At 47.4% G+C, this 22,955-nt stretch overlaps 1 protein-coding gene across 1 annotated transcript; it reads left to right on the top strand.

Annotated features, from left to right (window-relative positions):
- Positions 1-242: 242 nt before the first annotated feature.
- CBLN1 (cerebellin 1 precursor) lies at positions 243-3,253 on the top strand (the record flags this gene model as incomplete). Its single annotated transcript, XM_082062826.1, has 3 exons — positions 243-509; positions 684-803; positions 1,916-3,253. 3 exons carry the CDS (start codon positions 243-245, stop codon positions 2,111-2,113), a joined length of 585 nt encoding a protein of 194 aa, XP_081918952.1. The 3' UTR covers positions 2,114-3,253.
- Between the last annotated feature and the right edge of the window lie 19,702 nt (positions 3,254-22,955).

Below are 22,955 nucleotides of genomic sequence, written 5' to 3'. Positions count from 1 at the left end.
ACCGCTCAGCCCAGCCCAGCCCCGCACCGCTCAGCGCAGCCCCGCACCGCTCCGCAGCGCTGCGCGCCGGCCCGCCCGCGCCGCCCCGCGCTATGTGTGCCGGCGCTCCCGTGCCTCCTCGCGGCCGCTTCCCAGCCGGCGGGGCGCTCCCGGCCCCGCTCTGAGAGCGCGGCGGGGCAGGGAGCGAGCGGAGCGCAGCGCAGCCCGGACGTGCCGCCCGGGAGCGAAGGGAGCGCGGCGCCATGCGGGGCCCGGGGCTGGGGCTGAGGCTGGGGCTGCTGCTGGGCGCGGCGTGGCTGGCGTGCGGGCAGAACGAGACGGAGCCCATCGTGCTGGAGGGGAAGTGCCTGGTGGTGTGCGACTCCAACCCCACCTCCGACCCCACCGGCACGGCGCTCGGCATCTCCGTGCGCTCCGGCAGCGCCAAGGTCGCCTTCTCCGCCATCCGCAGCACCAACCACGAGCCCTCCGAGATGAGCAACCGCACCATGATCATCTACTTCGACCAGGTGGGGCCGGGCGCGCCGCCGCGGGCAGGGAGAAGTTGCCGGGGAAGGTGGCGGGGCCGGGCCGGGGACGCGGCGCCCTGCCCGGGGGCGGGGGGAACGCCGGGGGCCGGGGGAGCCAGCGGGGCGGGCGGCGGCCCCGCGGAGGTGCTGACGGTGGGTGCCCTTCCCTTCCAGGTACTAGTGAATATCGGCAGCAACTTCGACTCGGAGCGGAGCACTTTTATCGCGCCCAGGAAAGGGATTTACAGTTTTAATTTTCACGTGGTGAAAGTGTACAACAGGCAAACCATCCAGGTCAGCCCCCAGCGCCGTCGCCGCGGGCGCCGCGGGTGGGAGCGGACCCGGGTCCGCGGCCCGACGAGAACGGGAACGGGAACGGTGCGGACGGGGGAATGCACCGCCCGAGGGGACGGTGGAGTCCCACCAGGCCTCTGCCCGGGCCCGACCCGCATCAGCCGTCCGGGGCCGGGAGGTGACACCCCCCCGGCCACCTGCCATCCCCTCCCAGCCTGCCCGGGCTGCCCCGAACCGCAGAGCGCCGGGGGGAGCACCCCTGCGCTGAGCCCTTGGGAGCCGCCACCCCCGGGGGCTCAGCACCCGCTCTCGAGTGGCAGAAGGTTTCATAGGGATTTGGGGTGCAGGGAGATGCCTATGGCATGGATACGCTAGTGAATATAGCTCTGTGTGTATGGATGCAGCTACTCTATACACGCCTTTTGTGTGTGGTTCGATGCATCTGCACCTCTAGGTAGGGATAATGTATTATGGGCCTGAAGCCAGGTAGCATAACCTAGACAGGAAATCTGTCTGCGGAGCAATGCGAAGGTGAATGTACAGCTATATAGCACCGTTCTGGTGTGAGCAGCTTCACACCTCTGGGGTGGGCAGGTAGTGTATTATTAATGTGGTGTATGTAGTCCCGGGGTCATTAATGCGAGCTGAGCAGAGCTTATTGACTCTGTTGTGGCATATTGTCTTTGCTGCCTAACAAAGGAAAACTACCTCTTGAATACACTTCAAACGCGCTGACTCCGGCGGCTGTGGCTCTGCTCCTCGCTGCCTCTGAGCTTTTGCATAAAGCCATCTTTCAATAAGTATGAGCAGACCTCTTTTCATAGCCTGAAAACACAGGCACCCTATTGAAATTCTTCAAAATAGGATCAATGTCCTGTTTTATATGCACCGGCTGTTTTGATGTGGTTGGTCTAAAACAGCGGTGAAAGGCTTCTTCCTTTAGAGTGCATACCTTAGCTGGGTTCAGATTGATATTTCATTTTTATGGGGCTGGAGTTTCAGCTGTCAAAAGAGGCCTTTCTTAACTAAACATTTTGCCTGCTAGGTGAGTCCCGGCGGTGTTATTGTCTGACTTTAATTGACGGAGGGCTTTGTTTTATCTTGCTCTTTAGGTGAGTTTGATGCTAAATGGGTGGCCAGTGATTTCTGCCTTTGCAGGGGACCAAGATGTGACCCGAGAAGCTGCTAGCAATGGAGTCCTCATTCAGATGGAGAAAGGAGACAGAGCTTATCTAAAACTGGAGAGAGGAAACTTGATGGGAGGCTGGAAGTATTCAACATTCTCTGGATTTCTAGTGTTCCCACTTTAAATCACTTCTCATCCAAGAAAATGGAGAGACGGGAGTCAGAATCTCTTACGAATTCCCAAGTTGTAGCCGGGTTTAAGGAGTCGTGGACAGCAGACTTTTTACATTCAAATATTAAAGAAGCTAAATCCTGCTTAGGTTTGTGTACATCTGCTTTGAAGAATTACTACTTATTTTTGTTGTGTTGCAGCCAACAGGCGGGAGACGCTATAATTGATCAACCCCCCATTTATATTCTTCTCTCTCTCCTCCCACAAAATTAGTTCCCATCTCTGTGTCACTGGTGTAATCTGCCACCGTTCCCCCATGGTTTCTGCCTCACACAAGTAGACTTTAGATATTTTCATTGTCCTTTACAGCATATTTTGTAGTTTTGTTTTTAAGACATGTTAATCTTGACTCTTTCTCTGAGTTTAACTTTTAAGGAAAAAAAACAAAAAACAAACAAAAAAGGCAAAGTATTTTTGAATACATGGATGCCATGATGGAAGGGAAAATGCAATTCTTGCTGTGTACTGGCTGGCAAAAGGAAAACTTTATACACGAAGAACTATTCACAGCCCAGGCTGACTAGAGTATTTCAATATTTCTATGTAATTCTGAGTGATTGTGAAATTTAAGGCTGCTAAATGTTTTGATGCTTGTTTTTGCTCTCGTACAATGTGGCCCGACTAAACGCCAGGAAGTATATTGAACTTTTACTATTACTCTGTAATATATGTGTGAATATCGAAAATTAATTTTTGCTTTAATTCAATAAAGTTTCAATGGGACTTTTATTTTTCTTAACCAGAAAGAAGGTTTCTCAATGCAGGCGGGCGGGGGGAAGCGGCTCGGGGGGCCCGGGGCTGTGGGGCTGGATGGGGCCGCGGGTGCGGCCGTGGCCGTGTCGCCCCGCGCAGCTCCCCCTTCCCCCCCCCGCCGCGTCCTGCGCGGGTCCCTCCGCGCGGCCGCGCAAACCCCGCGGGCGGTGCCGGAGCCCGAGCCGACTCGTCGCTGGGAAGTTCCCCGCTTATTTATAGCATTTATCTGTATTATATTCTATAAACCAGATCGCATTTTATACGGCCGTCTAAAAATACCTGACAATGTACACTCCGATGCTGGTATCATTTATTCGCTAGTATTATTTTGTTTACAGTCTTTTAAAAGATGTAAATGCTATAATTTTGCAGTACTCAAAGAGATTACTACTTTTATTAAAAGGTGCGTACAAGGATTTCGACTGTATCTAAACTTTAACGTGAAATAAACCGCTGAAACGAGCCCCTGGGTGTGTGCGTGGCGCGGCGGCGAGCGGCTGCTCCGCGCCCCGGTGCGGAACCGCCGGGCGCACCGGTTCCCGCCTGCCGGGACGGGATTTAATTAGCTCCAAGGAGGGAATTAATAGGAGCACAATCAGCAACGCTCCTCGCTTTGTTCACAGGTTCTGCCCCGGACGCAGCCCCGCCGGATCGGCCCTTCCGCGGCCCGGCTGCTCCGCGCTGCTCCGCGGACGGGAGCGGGCCCAGCGCGGGTTCTGTCCGAGCCGGGAATGGCCGCGGTCCCTCATTTCCAGCTGAAACACATCAGCCGCATGTCAGCACCTGCTCCTCTGTCACAAAGCGGTGCGGGGGCCACGCCGTCGCCGACTGGCGCATGTCGCGACTGTCGCCCCGCAGCAGAGGAGAAGACGTGGAGCGACCCCCCCGCCAGCAGCTCTTCGGGAGCCTCCGCACCTGCGGCCGCTGGCCAGAAGCCGTGCAAGGAAACAATTGAGATTTCTGAAGAAGAGTTAACGCCGGGAGGCAGCCGGGCTGCTTTCACTCGGAGTTATAACCTGCCCACGACAGCCCGCATATCGGATTCTCCGGGCTACACGCTCCTCTCTCAATATGAAACACTTTATTACTTCCCCCCGAAGCCTTTCACCGCTCCCGCACCGCGCTGCGCTCCCTGCCCGTCTCTGCGCGCCCCTCTCTGCGCAGCGCGGGTCTCCGCACCCGCCCGGCAACGCTCACCCACGAGCGATGGGCACGGACAAGGCGAACGAGGCCGCTGCTGCCTCCTCTGAACGCGGCGAGGGGGTAAAGTGAGGAAAACAAAATTAAAAAGGAGGGGAAACACATATTACCGGGTTGCAAAAGAACGCGCGCTGGCCCCGCGCCCTCACCCGCCTGCAGCCCGGGCTGCGGGGCCGCCCCGGCCAGCGCTGCAGGTGCGGGGGCTGATGTTGCTGATGCTTGTCTTTTCAATTTTTTTTCATCTCTCCTCTCCCTTAACGCGAAGCTAATAAACCCGCCACCTTCTGCTGAAAGTTTTCCCCTGGTTGCGAGAGTCTCATTAATATTGTGCAGCTGGAAATTATATTACTTCCAATCGCAGCAAATCAACGCTCTGCGGCTGGTACAAAACGCCACCGTGGCTGCCTGGAAAAGCCTTTTCCGCTCCGCGCCGCGGGCATTAGCGCGGGCTGAGGGCGGCGCTGCCCACGGGCGCACCGCGGGGCGCGGAGCAGCGCGGCGGGGCCGTGCGGAGCCCCCGCGGAGGGGAGAGCATCACCGCATCCTCGCCTTTGGAGGTAAAGCCGCCGCCGCCCCGCAGTCCCGGTGGCGCTCGGCCGCCCGCCGCGCCGGGACCCCCGACTGCGCCCCGAGGGGGCGGCCCGTCCCGGGGCCGCTGCTGCTCCCGCCCCCGCTCGGCCAGGACATTCCCCAGCCGCGGGGTCTGGAGCGGAGAACGTCCGAGCAGCCGCGGGGGAGCTGCTGCCGGGTGTTTGACTTCAGCGGACGGGCTGTGTTTAAAAAAGCCCTCACCTTTCTATGATCCCCGTCTCCGCCGCGGTCAGGAGAGCGGGCCCGGCCCGGGGAGGGGAAGGCCAAGAAGGGAGCCCCCAGGTCTGGCTGGAGGGCGCGGCGGCAGCCGCAGGGACCCGCTTATGCGGAGCCTCCGCGGGCCGGGAGCCGCCGGGGGAGCGGGGCTGGGCCGTGCGCGGCGGAGCGCCCTGGGCCAGCGGTGCCCCGACGGGGCGGGCAGGGCAGCCCCGGGCCGGCCGGGCGCAGCCGTCTCCGGGCGTAGCCGGCGCTTTCGCCCCGTGCGTGAGGCCGTTCTGGTTCGGCGCTCGCAGCTCGGCCCTGGGCCGCCCCGGGCCGGGCTCCCGCTGGGCGCGCAGAGGAGCCCGCTGAGGCGGCGCCATCTTCCCGACGGCGCGGTGCCGGGCCTGGCCAGCCGCGGGGCCTCGGGCGTTTTCCAGGAGGAGAACGGTCTCCGAGGGGCGACCGAGCCGAAGGAAACCGGGCCCGGGTGCAGCAGCGGGTAAGCGCGCCGGGACCGACTCTGCCCGGCCGGCCGCCCTCGGACGGGCTCACCCCGCTCCTGAGGCCGTCCTGGCCCGCAGCCGCCATGTTGAGCGGCGGAGCCGAGCGCGGCCTCCGGACGGGGGCCCGGGCTGCGTGGAGCCCCCGCGGGGTAGCGGGGCGGCTGAAGCACCGGCGGGGTCGCCCTCGGCTCTCCTCGGCGGCCACGCCGCGACCGATGAGCATTGGGCGGGAAGCGCTCAGGGCCCGGCGGGTCGGGGCAGCCGGGGCTGCGCCTGTCCCGCCCGCTCCCCGCCACCGAGGGGCCCTCCCGCCGCCGGTGGCCCCGAACCGGCCCCGCAGCCGCGGAGCTGCCGAGCCCGCTGGGTCCCCGCGTCCCACGGACGGGAGCGCCTTACCCGGCTTTAATGTGTTTTTCAGTTGATGTAAGTAACGTCTGACTGAATTTAGTGCTGATTAGGGTTGAGCGTCGGTTTACACAACCAGAAATTATGTTTCATTCGGTTCATTAGCATGACTAGTGTTTGGTTTATGAGCATATCACTAATGGTAATGACCAGAGTTGATTGATTCCTAATGTGAATATAATTACTCAGTGTAGGGAAATTAAAGGGAAAAACCCCTACATTTTTAATTGTTGGGTTTTTAGGCAGTGTGTGTGGGGGTGAGGGGGTGGAAAGAGACACTCAAACCACCTCGCTTCCGCACAAATGATGGAATGTAAAGATTAATAACTCCATCAGGAGTTTGGCCTGAAAGAAGAGCAGGTCGAACGCAGCGAGCTCTGGGGATAGGTAACGCACACTCCACATTGCGAAACATAATTTCTCCTCTTCTACGCCCCAGGTGCAGCTCGAAGCCCAATAAGTTCTCTGGGAAGAGGCCGTTCGGAGCAGATGGAGATGGAGCCCGGCGAGCGCTGCGGAGCCCTGGCCGGAGCGGGGTGAAGGGCTGCGCAGGTGAGGGAGCGGACGGGGCTGCGTGGGCAGCCAGCAGCCGGGGTTTGGAGGTGGGAGGGAGGGGACAGTGCTGTGGGGCCAGGGCAGAGCAAGTTGGGAGCAGTTTGTGTACCTCAGCAGTGCCACGTCTGTGCTCTGCGTCCCCGAGGGTGACCTCTGGGGCTGCCCGCTTTAATTGGAAGGTGCTTTGGGAGGGGAGTGTCGGAGTGTTTTGCTGGAAGCACCAGGGCGAAGGTGCAGATTCTGTGAGAACCCCTGTAGTGCAGAGATCCCAGGGGTAGGGGGGTCTGGCAGAGCTGATTTTCTTGCCTCCCTTGGGCAGAGTCAGTGGGAGAAGCATGGAGTATACTCTGAGTCGCCAAAATGTCTCTCTTGTTGCTTGCTCAGAAAGAAGTGAGGCCTTGTGCTTTTGTGCAGAGTGAAACAAGCTGTGTGCCTTACTCTCTGAGAACAGGGCTCGGGCAAGGCTGGCAGGAATCATTTCCCGTGTCTTGGGGCGTTGGTTCTCTCTGCTCTCGTGGCTCTCGCTGGAAATGCAGCGTGGGCTTGAGGCTGCGTTGTCTGCACTGGGGGTCCCCCAATTAGGTGCTTTTCCCCCGCGCTTCCACTAGCACCTGCGGGGTTCCCAGTGTGCAGGGCAGTGGGCGCCTCTGCTCCAGGCGTCCTGGTCGGTAACAGTGTTGATCCCAGTGTAAACAGCTGTGCACATCTGGGCGCAGAGCTTTCTACCTCTCCCCCATGGCAACTTCGAGCCTTCTGTTGGACATGTGAGGAGTATGATGCCATTTGTCCATCTGCAGCTTTATACCTGTGGCATTGGGGAGATGCGGTAATGAGCCATTTTACGTTTCACCAGTTCCATTTAGTTTCTTACAGTACGGGATTCCTGAAATGAAACAGGTGCTGTTCTGAACTCAGGACATGTCTGGGATGCTGGAAAACCCTGTTTGGGGAATTTTCCTTTAGGAAGGAGTTGGAGAGCTATTGGAGAATGGTTCTGACATTGCACAGGCTTTTGGACTTGCAAAAGATTCTGAAGGATCTGCTGCCTCTTGTGCCTAGATCCCTAACAAAAATGGGCTCAGGGTCGTGAGTCTTCCTGGCACAGTGCTGCTCCCAGCGCTCTTGTTATTAGTGACCTTTTAATTTTTATTCTACTGTAGAGTAGCAGGTCATACGTATTTTGATCTTATCCTCATACCTTCTCTTGTGTGCATTTCTAGTGAATTTTGGGGAGTAATTCTAGCTGGGGGAGACAGTGAAATTCTGCTAAGCCGTCAGAAGAAAGAAGACCCAAGGAAGAGATGTTGGAAGAGTTTGAGCAAAATGAAGCCAGAAGATGTGAATAATTGTCATTCATATTAGTAATTCATGTTGTGCACAATATGTTAGAAGAACTATCGGTGCATCAACTTCAGTTATATTTCTGATGAGAAGTGTTGAAAATTTCTTGCCAGAGACATTCAGCAGTAGGGCTGTTTGTTTGGTTTTTTGTCTATACAATACTCATTCAAGGGCTAGAGGATCATAGGAGTCCTGCTTTGTTTGCAATTAATAGTCATCCAGTTTATAGTGGAAATTCTCATTTCATTGTTGCACTTCATGCTAATAAATTTTAATGTGCTTTTGATGGTTTGGGTTTCAGGGTCATTCAAGTCAGGGCCATCCTCCTTGAGCTGCTTTTATATACTGACAGTGTTTCCCAATTTGTCAGTAGCAAATAACCCTTTTGAAAAGATAAATATCGTAGTGAAAATGAACATGATGTTGAGCCTTTTCTGTTAATAAAAATCCCACGCCACTAATTGTACGACAGTTGTTCTGGGTGTTGCTGTCACCAAAGCACGGCTGTATTTCTGACTCTTAAAAAATTATGAACATATTGCTCACTCTTAACAGTCCTTTCCTTCAAAATTTCATGTGAAACCGCAAATCGATCAGACTGCCCCATCTGCTGACCTGATAAACACCATTTCCATTGAACGAATGGAGCAGCACTTTGTCCTTTCCTGTGCATGTGGTACTATTCCTGATTTCATAATTGTTAAAATCTGGACTACAGGACTTGAAATTTCATGGGTCAGTCCTCCTTCCTGCTTTGATTCTCTGCAAATTCTTGGGCATATGTTGAGTCACGGTTTTAAGTCATTGATTGGCATGGATCCATAACCCTTCTCAATGTTTTTATTATTTCTTTACCTGGTTTTGTATTTCCCAGCTGTCAACAGAGCTCAATGTCGGTTGAGGTGTAAGGAAGGAGAAGCTTCTGATGTCTCTCTTTTTAATCCGGTTTTATTGTTCCTTTGTTGTCTCCTTTCCAAGTGATTAATCTCTCTATTTTAGCCTTTCCAAAGGGTTGATTGTTCTTACAACCCAGAGGATTGCAGCCTCTGGTTTTGAAACGCCTCCTCTGCAATGGCAGGACCAGTTCTATCCAGAATAGTGGGCTGAGGCTCAGCAGTTATTAAATACACAACAGAAATTCTGGTAGCCGTGCAGTTTGTCTTGTGGCCAATGTCTTGCAGTGATGTATTGAGCAGAGATCTTCACTGAGTTGCCTGCAATATTCCCATGTCTCTCTTGTGGCTTGATTAAGTTAAATGAGAGCCTTGCTAGTAATTCACCACCATTAATGTACATAAATTTACCAGCTTTGCATTTAGCTTATCGCATACATGAAGAATTGCGCAGGTCTGACCCAACTCAGAATTAAATTGTTTTCCGAGACCAAGCTAAGACATCACTGAGTCTTGAAGCGCTGCTTTAACGTAACATTTTGACCTGTGAAAGTCATATTTATTTTCCTAATATACATAGTGGAAAGACTTCATTGACTAGAAAAGGCTTTGGAACAAATACATTGAGAGAAAAATCAGCTGCTTTCTATAATGAGAAAAGGAGGATCTTTCATTGTTAAAGCAGAGGTGCCAGGGCTCAGTTTTCAAGATAAGGTTTTAAATTCCAGCAGGTCGTTAAATGAGATTTTTCTGCTGACATAAATTTGCATAGCTGTGTTGCAGTGCAAATCCTTGCAACTTATTTTGCCTGTGGGATCTTATGGCAGAAGCCGGGAAACAGCGTCGTTACAGAAATACATCCCAGTCCTGCTACCGCCGTTGCAAGCAGCAGATATCCTTGCATGAGCCAAGGATTATTTGGGTAACTAGAAATGTGTAAGGAACACATCCATATTTCTTCTTCTCCCATTTTGTTTTCTCTTGTCCTGTGGCCTTACATAACTGAACTGAATTATTTTGGCCATGTTTTCAAGATCATGTAAAACTTCTGGATAACTGTGGAGGTATTTAATAGTTTCAGTGGCAAATGCATCGTAGAAGGATGCAGCTGTCCAAAAATTAAGATGTCTAGGATAGCTTTTTGAAAACAATTGTAATGTCACAGGGTCGAAGCTGTGCACTGTTATCTGGTGCTGCTCACGTTAAGTTCCATCAGTGTAGGGCTCTGGGTGTATAACGTGTTCTATTTCTGTGACAAAATTTTCCTACATGGAATATTTGTATTTTATTAAAGATGCAGAAAAAGAAGAAAAACAGTTAAAAGCATTGAAACATAACAATTAAGTTATTCATTTGAATAACATCCATTACTATTTCCTCTTGAAATGGGAGATGGTTTTATAAAGAAACCATCTCTGCTCTGTCTACCAGCAGTCGTGTAGATGGTACTGGAGACTTCAAAACTTGTCTTGTATGGGAAAGGAAGTAGTTGGATTGGTCTGGAGCTGTTGTAAGTCAAAACAAGTGCTTACAAAAGTGCGGAGAACACAATATCAAGGGCAGATATCCAGTTTTTGTTTCTGACACATTTCTGTGTCTTTTCAGATGTATAATGTGTTATTGGCTCCTCTGAAACTGGGCAAACTGGTACTCTGGTTCTCCAGGCCAACTAGTCCAGAGCTGCAGGTTTGGGCATCACTGCTCTGTGCTAATCATGCTGGTAAAGCAGCCACACCCCTTTGGTTATCTGGGAAGATGAGTCCTGTATAACTGCAGAATGATTGTTTTAGTTCAACATTTAGGCATTTTTTTAATGTTTCCCTTATTGTAATGTGTTTTCGGCAAAGCTGGATGATGTTGCAAATATTACACAACATTGGGCTGTTGTTTCTAAATTGATATAATTAGGAGCTGGCTGATTAGTGCTGCTCATGTCAGCACGTTCCAAAGAAGGGAGGACTCTTTATTCAACTCGGCTTCACATGTATTCTCTTAATTTGAAATTGTGTGAATATATTTTATAGTTTCCGAATATAGCTGTCATATCCTACCTTAATGGTGACAGCACATCATACCACAGTGTGTTTCTGTGTCTACACCGGTGTCTAATGAATTCTCCTGCACAAAGGCTGCTGTACACAGTGCTCTTCGCTCAGCCCTTTCCCTCTGCAGGTTGTGGAAATTTCCCTCCCGTTACACCGCGGCCCGGTTGCATCAGCCCTTTGTCCCTTCCCGGGTCGGAGGAAGAACACAAGACGCTTCTTCCTGCATCTGTGCAGCAGGAAGGTATTTTTGCAAGCTGGAAGCAAAGGGGCTGTTACCCGGTAGGAAGCATTAAGCACTTCAGAGCAAGCAAGGCCAGGTCTGGCCGCACACGACAGCTTGTAGATTTTTAAACCCTTCGCCACAGCGTTTATGTCTTTGCCCACAACCTTGGTAACGTGCTGTAGAAGCCCAGTCCTTTCTATCTTGAGACATTTTTTGTACATTCCGTCTGATGCAGTTGTTCATCTGCTGAGTTTTCCTTTCCAAGTTGTGCAGCTCTTCAGTTTTAACTGCTTTAGTCGTCTTTCTTCTCATAAAGCCCAGGACTTCAGCCTTGCCAATCAGGAGACCCCTTCACTGCGTTAATTGGGTTGATGCCTGCCTCTTTGTATATCTGCTTCCTGGCATAGCTGAGGTTCACTTAAAATCATTATTCCTTTAGTGGCCCTTTCCAGTTTTCTCCACTACCTTTATAAGTTGTTCATGCTGTGCTTTTCCTGTTCTAACTTAATTTTTTTTCTTGTTTGGAAGAACCCTGTTGATCTACAGTATTAGGAAATCTGCTGGAAACCAGTAATATGTTAATTCTGGCTGAAGTATTGGCTACCCACATCTCTCACTGGTTCCTCAGGAAATGGTGCAGGCAGATACCGATAAATATAGTTATTCTGTTGAGAAGCCAACAGTTTTGCAAAACACTTAAGAATGTGCTTGATGTGAAAAATGTTCATCCAGCTGAAAGCAACAAGGTGCTTCGCGTTCTCAAAGCACTTAAGCGTAAGCTCACAAGCCATGTAAGCTTTCAGGCCAGATAACAGAAGTGAGGGGGTTGTTTTATATTTAAACCAGTAGATTAAAGTGGCCTTTTAAAAACTGGAACATTCTTTTAAAAGGAATCACAGGCAACAGTCGGCTGCTTTTAAGGTGCATCTTGACAAGACTGCAAATGATTTGTGTTTGTGAAGAAGACAGATGTGGAGATTTGTTCTGTATTTACATTTCAGCCCAACTTAGCAAGTTTGTTTCTGTGCCTAACAAGTTACCTTATTAAACATTACTGTCTTGACTTTGGTTGGCATTCTGCTATGTTGTTACGTGCAGAATGGTGACAAAAGGTTGCTCTGGATTGTAAATTTAGGCAATAGTTGAGGTTTGTTCTGTGTGTGTTTTACCAAGGAGGTAAATTGTACCTGTTTCTTTGGCTGGCATGGTTTATTTTATTACCTGTACAGGATAGGACAATGGCTCTTCCCTCTCCCGGTTACACATGGTGTAAGAGAGCAGAAGAATCACCCTGTTGGTAGCTCCTTAAATAAGCGTCCATCCAGGTTCATGACTGAGCATGAAGTTTCTCATGGTTCAGAGTTTAATGTTACCAGGAAATAAAACACTTTGCACTGAACGATAGTGGAAACACAGTGGGAGGTATTTAGTTCAGGGAATACAGGCTGTTGGCCTACCCTTGTCCAGAAAGCAGCTTACATCAAACAGAAGAGGTCTTCCTTACATTCTAGCTAAATCAATGTTATTTCTTCCAGAATACTGCTGCTTCCGTTCCTAGAGATAAGAAAACATAGCTCACTGTCAGGAGATAATTCCTCCTCTTGGGCTTTCTGTCCTTGACCAGTTGAAGTTTCTATTTGTCTTTGACAGGGAAGACTTTCTTTAGCCCTGGAGGATTAAATGGCCTTGCTGGCAAATCTGGTCACTGAAGAAACGGAGGAGGAAGAGCAGATAGGGAGGAAATAGAGAAGAAAATAATTTCAGGATATCTTTATAGTCTCCTATTGTTAGGCTGTCAATTACTGTCGTATATCACCTATACAGCAAACTTGTCATACCTTAGGATATTTCTTCTTTTTTTTTTTTTTTCTCCAACTAGCAGAAAATATATCAATTAGCCATAGGAAATAAGGACTCATCTTTAAAGTACAGCCATGATGCTCAAAGGGATTTACTTTTTAACATCCAGTTCAGAAGGATGAATGTTAAAAGATCATAGGTTTGGTTTTTTTTAATCCAATTGTGAGTTTGATGGCAACAATTACAGGAAACAGTGCCCTTTTCAAGCTCGTAGCAGTGGTTTTGTGACTCCACAGCAATCAGGCTTCCAGAATACCAGGAAAGAAAGGAAGGACAGACTCACAAAATGTGTCGACTCACAAAGTTTAGGTATGGATCTTCCCTTTGCTCAGTGATGTGGGAACAAGAACCAACTTAACTTCTGTTCCTTGGAGCTCAGGTGTTCGTCCCGCGGTGGGAGGAGAGTGCAGGTCCATCGCTGCACCCGTGACCCTCCGAGAGCAGCTCCTGGCGCGGGCGCTTCGCTCTCCAGCCTCAGCGTGTCCCGTGGCCGAGCAGGTTTGTAGGAGGGTCCCAGCCCTCGCGGGAGCAGCACACGGGGATAGCGATGGGAGCTGAAAGGTGACAGGTGTCTTCTAGTTCAGCTCTCCCTTGCTCGAGTTCTCCCTCCTTGATCTCCCTGGTCCTTATGTGGAATCAGCCCCCAATATCCTTTCAATTAGAGCTCCATCCTACTTTTCTGTCCCTTCAGTTTGTGGAGTTTGATCCTCTCGCGGTTCTGTTTCACTTGTATTTCTTCTTCGCTTTCATGACTCAGGACTTCTTTTTCTCTTTTCCTTCATGCTATGTCATTCCTTCTGGCTGGTACAGCGTCCTCCTTTTCTGAAAGGAAACATCAGTCCGGCAGGAGGATTAAAGGAGATTTTAAAATAAATTCAGAGGGAGTCTCAACCCCTTGCAAAAACTGGAAGAAAACGGCAGTGAGTTTCAATTATAGTGGGCTTTATTTCTGTACTGTATAATGTAATTCATAATGTTATCAATATCTATAAAGCATAAAGAAAAGACAGCAGTAGGAGTTACAAATATATAATAAAATCAAAAGCCTCATAAAAGGTATAAAATTAAACTTCAAAATACTGTCGAAGAGGAGAAAGGGCCAGGACCAGAACCACAAATCGCAGGCTACTCTGGAAAAAAACAGCTTTGGAAGGATCTGAAAGTGAAGTTAAAGATGGAGGAAGCCCCCAAGCCAGCAAAAGAGAAACCCGTCTAAGCCAGTTCTAGCTCGATAGGTTAGGAACTGGGGAGGAAGGGAATGTTAAGTGATTTTGGTTTATGATGGATGCAGAAAGAAAATAATCACAAAGTTTCCTCTGGGTAAAGGTGATCAGAAAAGCACTGTCAATTTGGCTGTATTGCTGAGACAATGTTTAAGAAATAAACCAGCTCTCAGCTTTCTCTTCAAACTTCCACTCTGTCTTTAAATAACAAAAAGCCAACCGACAAACCCCACAAAATATAAATGTCAAAAAATGATCAGTCGGAACAACAGATTCTCCTTTAAGCTTTAGAGGTTAGATCACAAATTATCTTCCCTGATAATGAATACAATTAAAACCATAGGGATTCCCTTCTGTACCACCTCGAAAAGCAAGCCATGCAGTGGACCACTACATCTGTCGTGCTCTGCTCCTAACACTGCATTTCCTAGCAGCTGCGGCTGCTGTTGGCAGGGTACAGGTCTGGAGAACCTCTGTCTGTTTCCCCCAAAATTGAACTGTTTGTGTCCCATCTCACGGCATGGGCACAGTGCCTTGAAGGCCCATGGCCTTGTGTTTGAAATAAAAGCAGAACTGAAGGAGGTTTTGATGAGAGAACATGAGTAAGGTAATGACAGGTTGCATCAATAGATAGGCCACGCTTAGTTTCTTTGTCTTAGGGATGGTTACCATTATTCTGCCCCGAAGGCTGTTTTTAGGTTATTGGAATCTGTCTGAGCAAGTTGCTTTGTGAGTTTATTGAGGCAAATGATGATTTGCATTGGTTCTCATGTGCAGTAATCCCTGCTTCGTTGCATAATACAACTGTTACCTTAACCCTTCTGCCTTGGGCTTTGTGCAGAGTTTGGATTGCTACATTTGAAATAAGTTTCTTGCAGTTACACGACTCAAACAGTGATGCAGTAGGTGAGTATTTCTTGCGACTTTTAAGAGAAAGGCCGCTCTTTACCTCTAGCCAGTTAACTGAACTGTTTTGAGTCAAGGACAGAGTCAGTTCGGGAAGGGACCAAGAAACCTTGGACCAAACAGTGGGGTTTTAATTTCATTAGTATCTGGGGTCGTTCCTGGGTGAGAGGCGTTACTTCTACTTGGGCTTTAACAATGTCTACTTTTTTCTTTTGCTAGTAAAACGTTAGGCACCTAAGACTAACGCATGTTAGCAATGTTAGGGTACTCTAGACTCTTTTCTTGTCAGATAAGCAAATTGTAGGTTTGGCTTTTCAAAACTCAGATGTTTAATTATGTGTTTTCACATTGCCATCTTAGTGAGTTGATTCATTTGTGTTTTACTTCTAAATGTTCTGCTGTGGAAACAGGGAAGCTTGAGATAAGATACCCATCCCAGGAGAAGAATAAAATGTGTGACCGTTCCCTGATGGGCCCTGGTGTGTGTCAGGTCTGTGTTTTCAACCCCACAGATCCCTGGTGTAATTCTCAGCTCTTGTGTGATCCCACCTGCTAATAATAGGAGCTGCTCCTGCAGAATTCCACTAGCCATAATAAGGTGCACATTGTATAGGAATAAAACCAGCTCAGCTTTATTACGTGGCTTGCATGCCTGGTAATGAATAGAAGGAAGGCACATTCCTTCACGAACAGCAAAATTTAATATAGTCTCTTCCTGGAGTTGCACCAGTGGGACTGAAAGTTTATCTCAGCATTCCAAGGGCAATAAAAATCTAAATTTAAACTCAAAATGTCTTAGTGGGGCAAGAGTACCCAGAGGCTGTGTACTGTTCAAACTTTGTTTAGGTCATAACTGGTTATGTAAAGTTAGTTTATACCAGCTAGTTGGGTTTTATGGTTTCAAGCAGTGCCTCTGTTACTAGGAGAGGCAGCAAGTGCAGGGGATGCGTCTGGAAGCTCAGCTCTGCTTTACGATTGCGTTTCGTTCAGCTTCTTACTGCTTAGTGCACAACTGCAAAGAAATCCCTAGTTCTTAACCTTCATAGTGCAGTCATCTTTAAATATAATTCCTTCCCATAGTTAGATGTCTCAGATATTTGGGATTTAAGGTAAATAAGAAAGAAGTGAAGAAGACAGCAGGTGAAGCTGGCTGTAGCAGGTCAGCTCCAGTTAACTCCTGTGAACGCAGGTTGGGAAGACTGAATATAAAAAGTAGCCGGATGCTGTCTGGTGGGCCCTCAGATTGGATATTAGGAAAAATTTATTCGTAGAAGGTTGTGCGAAGCACTGGAACAGGCTGCCCAGGGCAGTGCTGGAGTCACCATCCCTGCAGGGTTGGACAGACGGACATGAGGTTCTCAGGGACATGGGGCAGTGCCAGGGGTGGGTAATGGGTGGACTCGATGATCCTGAGGGTCTCTTCCAACCAAAATGATTCTGTGATTCACAGTTCGGAGCTTCAGTGGTTTCGTGTTCTCTTTGGCTCTAGTGTTAAAGGTGCGGATGGGGAGAGGAGAAACTCGAATGCCATTTCTGCAACATGAATGTAAGATAGGATAAAGGAATGAACCAGAGGTTTTCCTGAGCTCGCACGGTGGATCTGGTGGCAGCGCTGTGTGAGCTCACCAGTCAGCACACCTGACGTCCCAACACCCTCAGGAGCTCTCTTGCTTCTGTACGGGCTGTGACTGTCGGATTCAGCCACCGTAAAGGAGAAGTGGGGTTTCGAGAGGTGTGGGTGGCATCATTTTGGTGTACAAACTTAAAGGAAAGCAGTATTCTCGCTTAGTGCCATTTGCTAGGCATTTTCCACCTAGGAAAGGGCAGGAGAACAGCTTTCAACAGAGCTGAGCTTAATACCGCAAATGCTTCCTGTGTCGTGCCTTGCAAAGTCCCTCAGCCTGACTTAGAAGAATCAAATGTTTTGGGTTTTGTTGGAACAGAAATTGAGGTGAGCGGCCATGGGATGTGAGAAGTGCCGTCTGGGAGAGAAACAGCCAGTTTCCAAAACATTTAAAACACAATTTCTAGATGACTCTTTGGGTAATCATTAAAGACACCAGTGTTTATTTCCTCTCAGTTTGTTCATTCTTTGAAATAGTTGTGCTATGGGAAGCATGCCCAGTATCTTTAAGGTATTCGATATGATGACAAAGATTGGGAATTACAGTGAATCAGCCTAAATTCCATAAACATACCTCTTGTTGTTCAGGAAAGGTAAAAAGAAATGTTTCAGTATGTTGAAAGACTAATACGCATATGATGTAATCTCTGAAACTGACAGTCTCTAAAACTACAGATAAGTACACACAGAAAATAGTTGAAGAGGAATCCTTGCCTTTTATAAATGTTGTGATATATTTACAAACCACTTTATGTAAGTCTCCTGATAAATGTTCCAATTTCTTTTTGTTTCTTCTGCATCTTAACTGCCAGTCCCCCTTTTCCGTCAGCTCCTGTTTCATGTACCATTTATCAGTTTTGTCTGCCTTCCCAGATCTACTTAGATTTTCTTTCATCTTTTGATATCTGCTTCACCATGACTACTGCATCCCTCTAATTTCCTACACTTTTTGCGTTCACTGGCATTCAGCCATTAGCATTGCTAATATTTTTCAGTCCCATAATAGTGTTATAATGCAGTTATAGGGTCTAGTTATTTGTTGATTGTGCGCTGAAGTCCCCACAAGTCAGATATTTTTTGGTGGGCAGTCATGCAGGGTTTCCACTGATGTCTCTTCTTGTCCAGGCTTCCAGCTAACAGAGCCACAGCTCGCTCGGCTTTCCCGAAAACTCAAATTGCCTCATACTCTCTTCTTTTCCTTGGCTGTCCTGCTTCTTTATAAGATTGTTTGTCTGCACCACGACAGCTTCCCAGCCATGGCACATGTGAGCTGTTCCTAAGTTGCATGTTTCAACAGCACTTACCACCATCATCTTAAAAGAGAAATACTTATTACTCAGTAGAACTGTTATTTTTAACCATGCTAGAGCCTTTTCAACAAAATATTGCTGTGTTGGATTGCATTAAGATTGGATGAATATCTAGATGTTTCTAATATTTCAAAATTTATTTGGCTGTTTCTGAGAAAAAATATTTTTATTTCTCTTCGTGTCTTTTATGTGTGTTGTTTTTGCTCTAACCCTAATTGTGTGGGACCTATAGAAAACAGAAATTTTTAAAGCAAATGAAGCATCGGTTACAGCCTTATAAGCTTCCCGGGGATGAAGCTGTTACTCTAACTCAGTGAAGACATTGCTGGGGGGAACAAACACTGTATTTGTTCTCCGTGGCACTTCATTATTTGGCTTCCTTGAAACAGCCAGTTAAGGAGCTGGTTGTTTCTGATGGCGATAGCAGCTGCTGCAATCCCAGTGAAGTATCTGACTGTGATTTTAAGATATGTGACATAAATTACAGCACAGATAACTTTTCTGCTATATGTTAAAGGCGCTTCACAAGTACAACTCTGTACTGATAATTTAAAGCTGCTGGTATCATAATCAAGCACTCACCTATTCTTACTTGCATGGCTTTCATTTACTTTTTTGATTTCTTACTAATTATTGTGTAGTCTTTATATTTCGTGTTCTCCATAATCTCACTGATTTATTTTTACTCCCAGGACCAACAATTGCAGCTCCTTATCGTTTTAGATTTATTACACAAGAGCAAATGCAAACAAGGAAATTGTACAAATGCAACTATGTGCATAAGAATGCCTGGTGGGATTTGCAAAGGCCTTGTTAAATGTCCTAGGAGGTACATGCACATATTACAAAGATGTCATGACACCTGTTGATTTCATGTGAACATGGTGCAATGTATGGTGCTACAAACGTGGTCTCCAGGAAATATACCGAGAAGATGAAGTTAGTTATTACTTGCCATTAAAAACTGCAGAGCTACTAGAAAAAGAAAAATAATCAGGTTTAGTATCTTTTCCCTTCTCTTAAATAATATTATAGTAATTAAATTTTAATGCATAAGTTCTTTGTAGGTCATTAGTGGTATAACTCTGCATATATGTGCCTGCTTCAGAAAACAATTTGGTCCATAATCTGATAATGTTGAATTCTACCTGGCAGTTTTATTTGAACTTAATTTCTTTTTCTTCTAATGCTGTTACCCGGAGAGTTATGAGACAGACATCAGCTGACAGCACCAGGGGAAGAATAGGTATTGGAAATGGCATAAAAGCAGAAGGGAAGTAAAAAGAATAGTTATTGTAGCATTTATCAGTATTCTACTAATAGTCTACTCAGACACAACTCTGGAATAAAACAGACATTCACGCTGCAATTTCTTTCAAAGGTTGAAGCTATTCATCTGCAGGGTTACAAGACAAAAGTCTAAACCTTCCAGATATTATAGCTCTTTCATTGTGTTGTTATAATAAGAAGGAATACCTTAAAAAACATAGCCTTAGGTGTAAATATTCCACCCCAATCCCTTTGGAGGGAATGCAGATCTGGACAGCCAACCTTCCCAGGGTGCTTTTTAAATAATGTCTTTACATGTGAAAACAAAACTATCTATAGCCACATATTCCAAACAGGTAATGGAGGCAAGAGGCTTCCACCCATTGGAGTGCACAGAAAGGCTCTTGTTGTTTTCCATGGGTTTTTTACTGTTTCAGCAGAAGTTTCCCTGTGTGTACCCAGGTAGAGCTGTCTGTCTTTTTTTCCTGTGGAAGAGACTTCAGCAGCTGGGTGGGAGATGTGTCTGTGAGTCTGCGAGGTCAGAAACCCACCGGACACGTTGCTGTGTGAAAGTACGTCCCACCCTCTGTCACTCTGGTTCTGGGGCAGCTGTGCTGGCAGCTGGGTGCTGTGTCAGTGCCCCGGGCGAACAGACACTTCTAAGGCTGAAATAGAAATCCTTATTCTGGTGGAAAAGGATCTGGGGATATTGACCTAGAGGAAAAGGCCCTGGGGGTACTGGTGACAGTGCCTGAACATGAGCCAGCGGGTGCCCAGGTGTCCAAGAGGCCACCAGCATCCTGGCTGGTACCAGCACTGGTGTGGCCAGCAGGCCCAGGGCAGTGACCGTCCCTGTGCTGGGACCTGGGGAGGAAAAACCTCGAATCCTGGGGGCAGTTCTGGGCCCCTCAGCTCAGGGATCAAAATGGCGGCTTCAGGGGCACCAAAATCACCTCAAAACACAAAATGGCGGCCCCAGGGGCACCAAAATCACCTCAGGGCTCAAAATGGCGGCCAGAGGGCTGGTGGGATCACCTCACAAGAAAGGCCTTGAGGTGCTGGAGCGAGTTGAGAGAAGGGAACGGAGCTGGTGAGGGGCTGGAGCACAAGTGTGATGGGAGCGGCTGAGGGACCTGGGGGGTTCAGCTGGAGAACAGGAGCTGAGGGGAGACCTTCTGATCTCTGAACTGCCTGAAAGGAGCTTGGAGCCAGGGGGGTCGGGCTCTGCTCCCCAGGAACAAGCGCCAGGAGCAGAGGAAACGGCCTCAAGTTGCACCAGGGGAGGTTGAGGTTGGATGTGGGAACAATTTCTTCCCCAAAGGGCTGTGGGGCATTGGAACAGGCTGCCCAGGGCAGTGCTGGAGTCACCATCCCTGGAGGGTTGGACAGACGGACAGGAGGTTCTCAGGACATGGGGCAGTGCCAGGGCTGGGTTATGGTTGGACTCAATGATCTTAAAGGGTCACTTCCAGCCAAAATGACTCTATTCACAAAACTCATTCATGCATATTTTTTAGGGGAGGAGAGTTTAGATCCTGGGCTGCATTCAGACCGTATCACTCGGGTATCTGAGCCACCTGGATGAGGAGCTGGGAACACTCTGGTGTGGAGACCTTGGCCTTGTCCTCTGCACATGTCTCACTCTGCTTGATATTACCGCATTTCCAGGGCAACCACTTTCCTAAATTAGGGGCTTCGTCAAAATCCCGTCCATTGGGGGAATAACATTGAGCTTTGCTGCACAGAGAGTTATAATGACAAAAATGGGAACCCCAAGTTAGGAGGGATAAAAGAAAGAAAGAGAGAAAGAAAACCAAACAAAATGAGTCAGGCACTTGTTGGCTTGGAATTAGCAGACCTGCGACCTATTGCTATTTTTCTATTGCAGGCGTTAAAAACTTCAACATTTTCTTTCAAGTTGATATGCGTCAGATTTAAAAGAGCTCATTTTCTCCCTTGGTACAATGTGATTGTTAAGTAAGGAGAAAGAATTTCAGTGAACGATACAGGTTGTCAAAGATGGCATTTCCAAATGTCCAAAAATACTCCTCAAAATGGGTTGTAGTGACCCAGCAGTTTCCTCAAGAAAAATGGGGAAATCATTAGAAAATTAAATGCTTCTCATGGACTCAAATGTTTCATTTTTTGTTAGTGAAGTCAGTCAGTGTGGTTTGTTTCAAGTTTTGAGATGTGTGGAGAGAACTAAATATGAAAAAACCCCAACATTTCAAATTGCAAAAGTGAGCCATTATTTCAAATTCTTCTTGAGAAAATGAGGTAGAATATTTTACTTATTTGGAAAAACTGTATTTTCATACAAATACTTAAGCTAATGAATTTGTTCTCCTCAGAAATCCCATATTCTGAAATTAAACTGCCATTGAATTTTCAGTTGGAACATTTTATTAATTGTAGAACAGAGTTGACTGGGATCCTAGATAAAATCTGTTTAGTCAAAATATTAGCACACTGAAGTGGGTTCAGATGACATTAGAAAGCACTTGTCATATTGAAGATTATTGGCAGAAAAAGGAAGATGAAAAAGTAAGTGATACCGTACCAGTATTCCCAGTTGTAAGGTTTAGATATTATTCTACATATTTTCCATCATTCATTCTTGTATAGTCAGTCATGTGTGTTTAGACTTATGCAGTGTGAGTGAGAACATTTAAAGAAAATCCTACTTTCAGGTGGAGTGGCTTTCCAGGCTAAAAGTTAAGGGTGATCTTTGCATTGTATTTTTAAGCACAAGCAGTATTTGGTAACTCTGCAATAATTACACCATCTTCCAGTTTTTTGCTGTTCTCACTAGTCAGCCCTCGGGAAATATTTTGCGTGCACGTTTGTGTTGTCTGCCTTGTGTCAGCAAATGCATGTAAAACGCTACCAAGTCTGACACCTACTTTGTCTCCAGCGTTTTCCTTGGGTAAGTGACTGCCCAGCTGCATGGGAATAGGAGAACGTCTCTTGGTTCAGACAGAACTCCAGCCTTCTGGAGGTTATTCTCAGCTAAGTCAGTGAAAGGGAATATAACTAGGGCTTGTTTTACGTGAGATAAACAGGCGTGAGAGAGCTCGGGAGGCGACCTTAGCTCTCCTGTTTTGGTGAAAATTTCTGGCAAGTAAAACGCGTAGATGAAATGAGATTAACTCCACCGCTCCCTGGTTCACGTATGAGGGATTTTGCGGTACGCTTTTTTCCAATCAGTTTTATGGACAACATTGAGGTTTCCACTGTCCCAAAATCCTAAGAGCAAGTTTTTGTCTCTTTGATAGCTGAAGTAAAAAGAGAGACTGTTCTAATTGAGAATGAAGAATTTCAAATTTAACATGAAAAAGGTAAAACAGGAACTGAGTTTCATGAGAGCGAGCTTTGTTGACTGCACTATTGTATTACAATGTTTTCAAAAAATCACTCACTAAAGATTTTTTAACACAGAAGCACAGGAAGATAATTTCCTTTTTTTGACATGTTTTACCTTTGCAAAGTTCCTGGGCTGTTGACAGGTACAACAAGACGTGCTACACTTACATGCTATTAGTGCAGCAGGCTTTGAAAAATGTCTAATGCATTGGCATATCTGACAACTTAGGGTATTAGTTAACAGTAAGACTCTGTAAATAGAGTGAATTTTAGCTACAACTGCTGACTTGAGCATTCAGTCAACATCTACAGTACAGGGCTGAACTATATACAACAAATAATGCCATTTTACGCTATAGAGATGGAAGTTGGCATTATACAGTGTGTATGGTTCCGTCTGAGAGCAGTGGTAATTGCAATATATTGAAGTTTTGTATTGTAATAAAAATAGAGACCATTAGTGGATACCATTTATGTCATTAGTATTTAGTGGCTGTGTGTTGCAGCTTTTTTAGTGCTCATAAAACTGT

Source organism: Streptopelia decaocto (assembly GCF_964273445.1).
Source record: "Streptopelia decaocto genome assembly, chromosome: 11".
Lineage (NCBI taxonomy): Eukaryota > Metazoa > Chordata > Aves > Columbiformes > Columbidae > Streptopelia > Streptopelia decaocto.
Note: the sequence above shows the minus strand (reverse complement) of the source record. Positions and strands in the feature narration are given on the sequence as shown.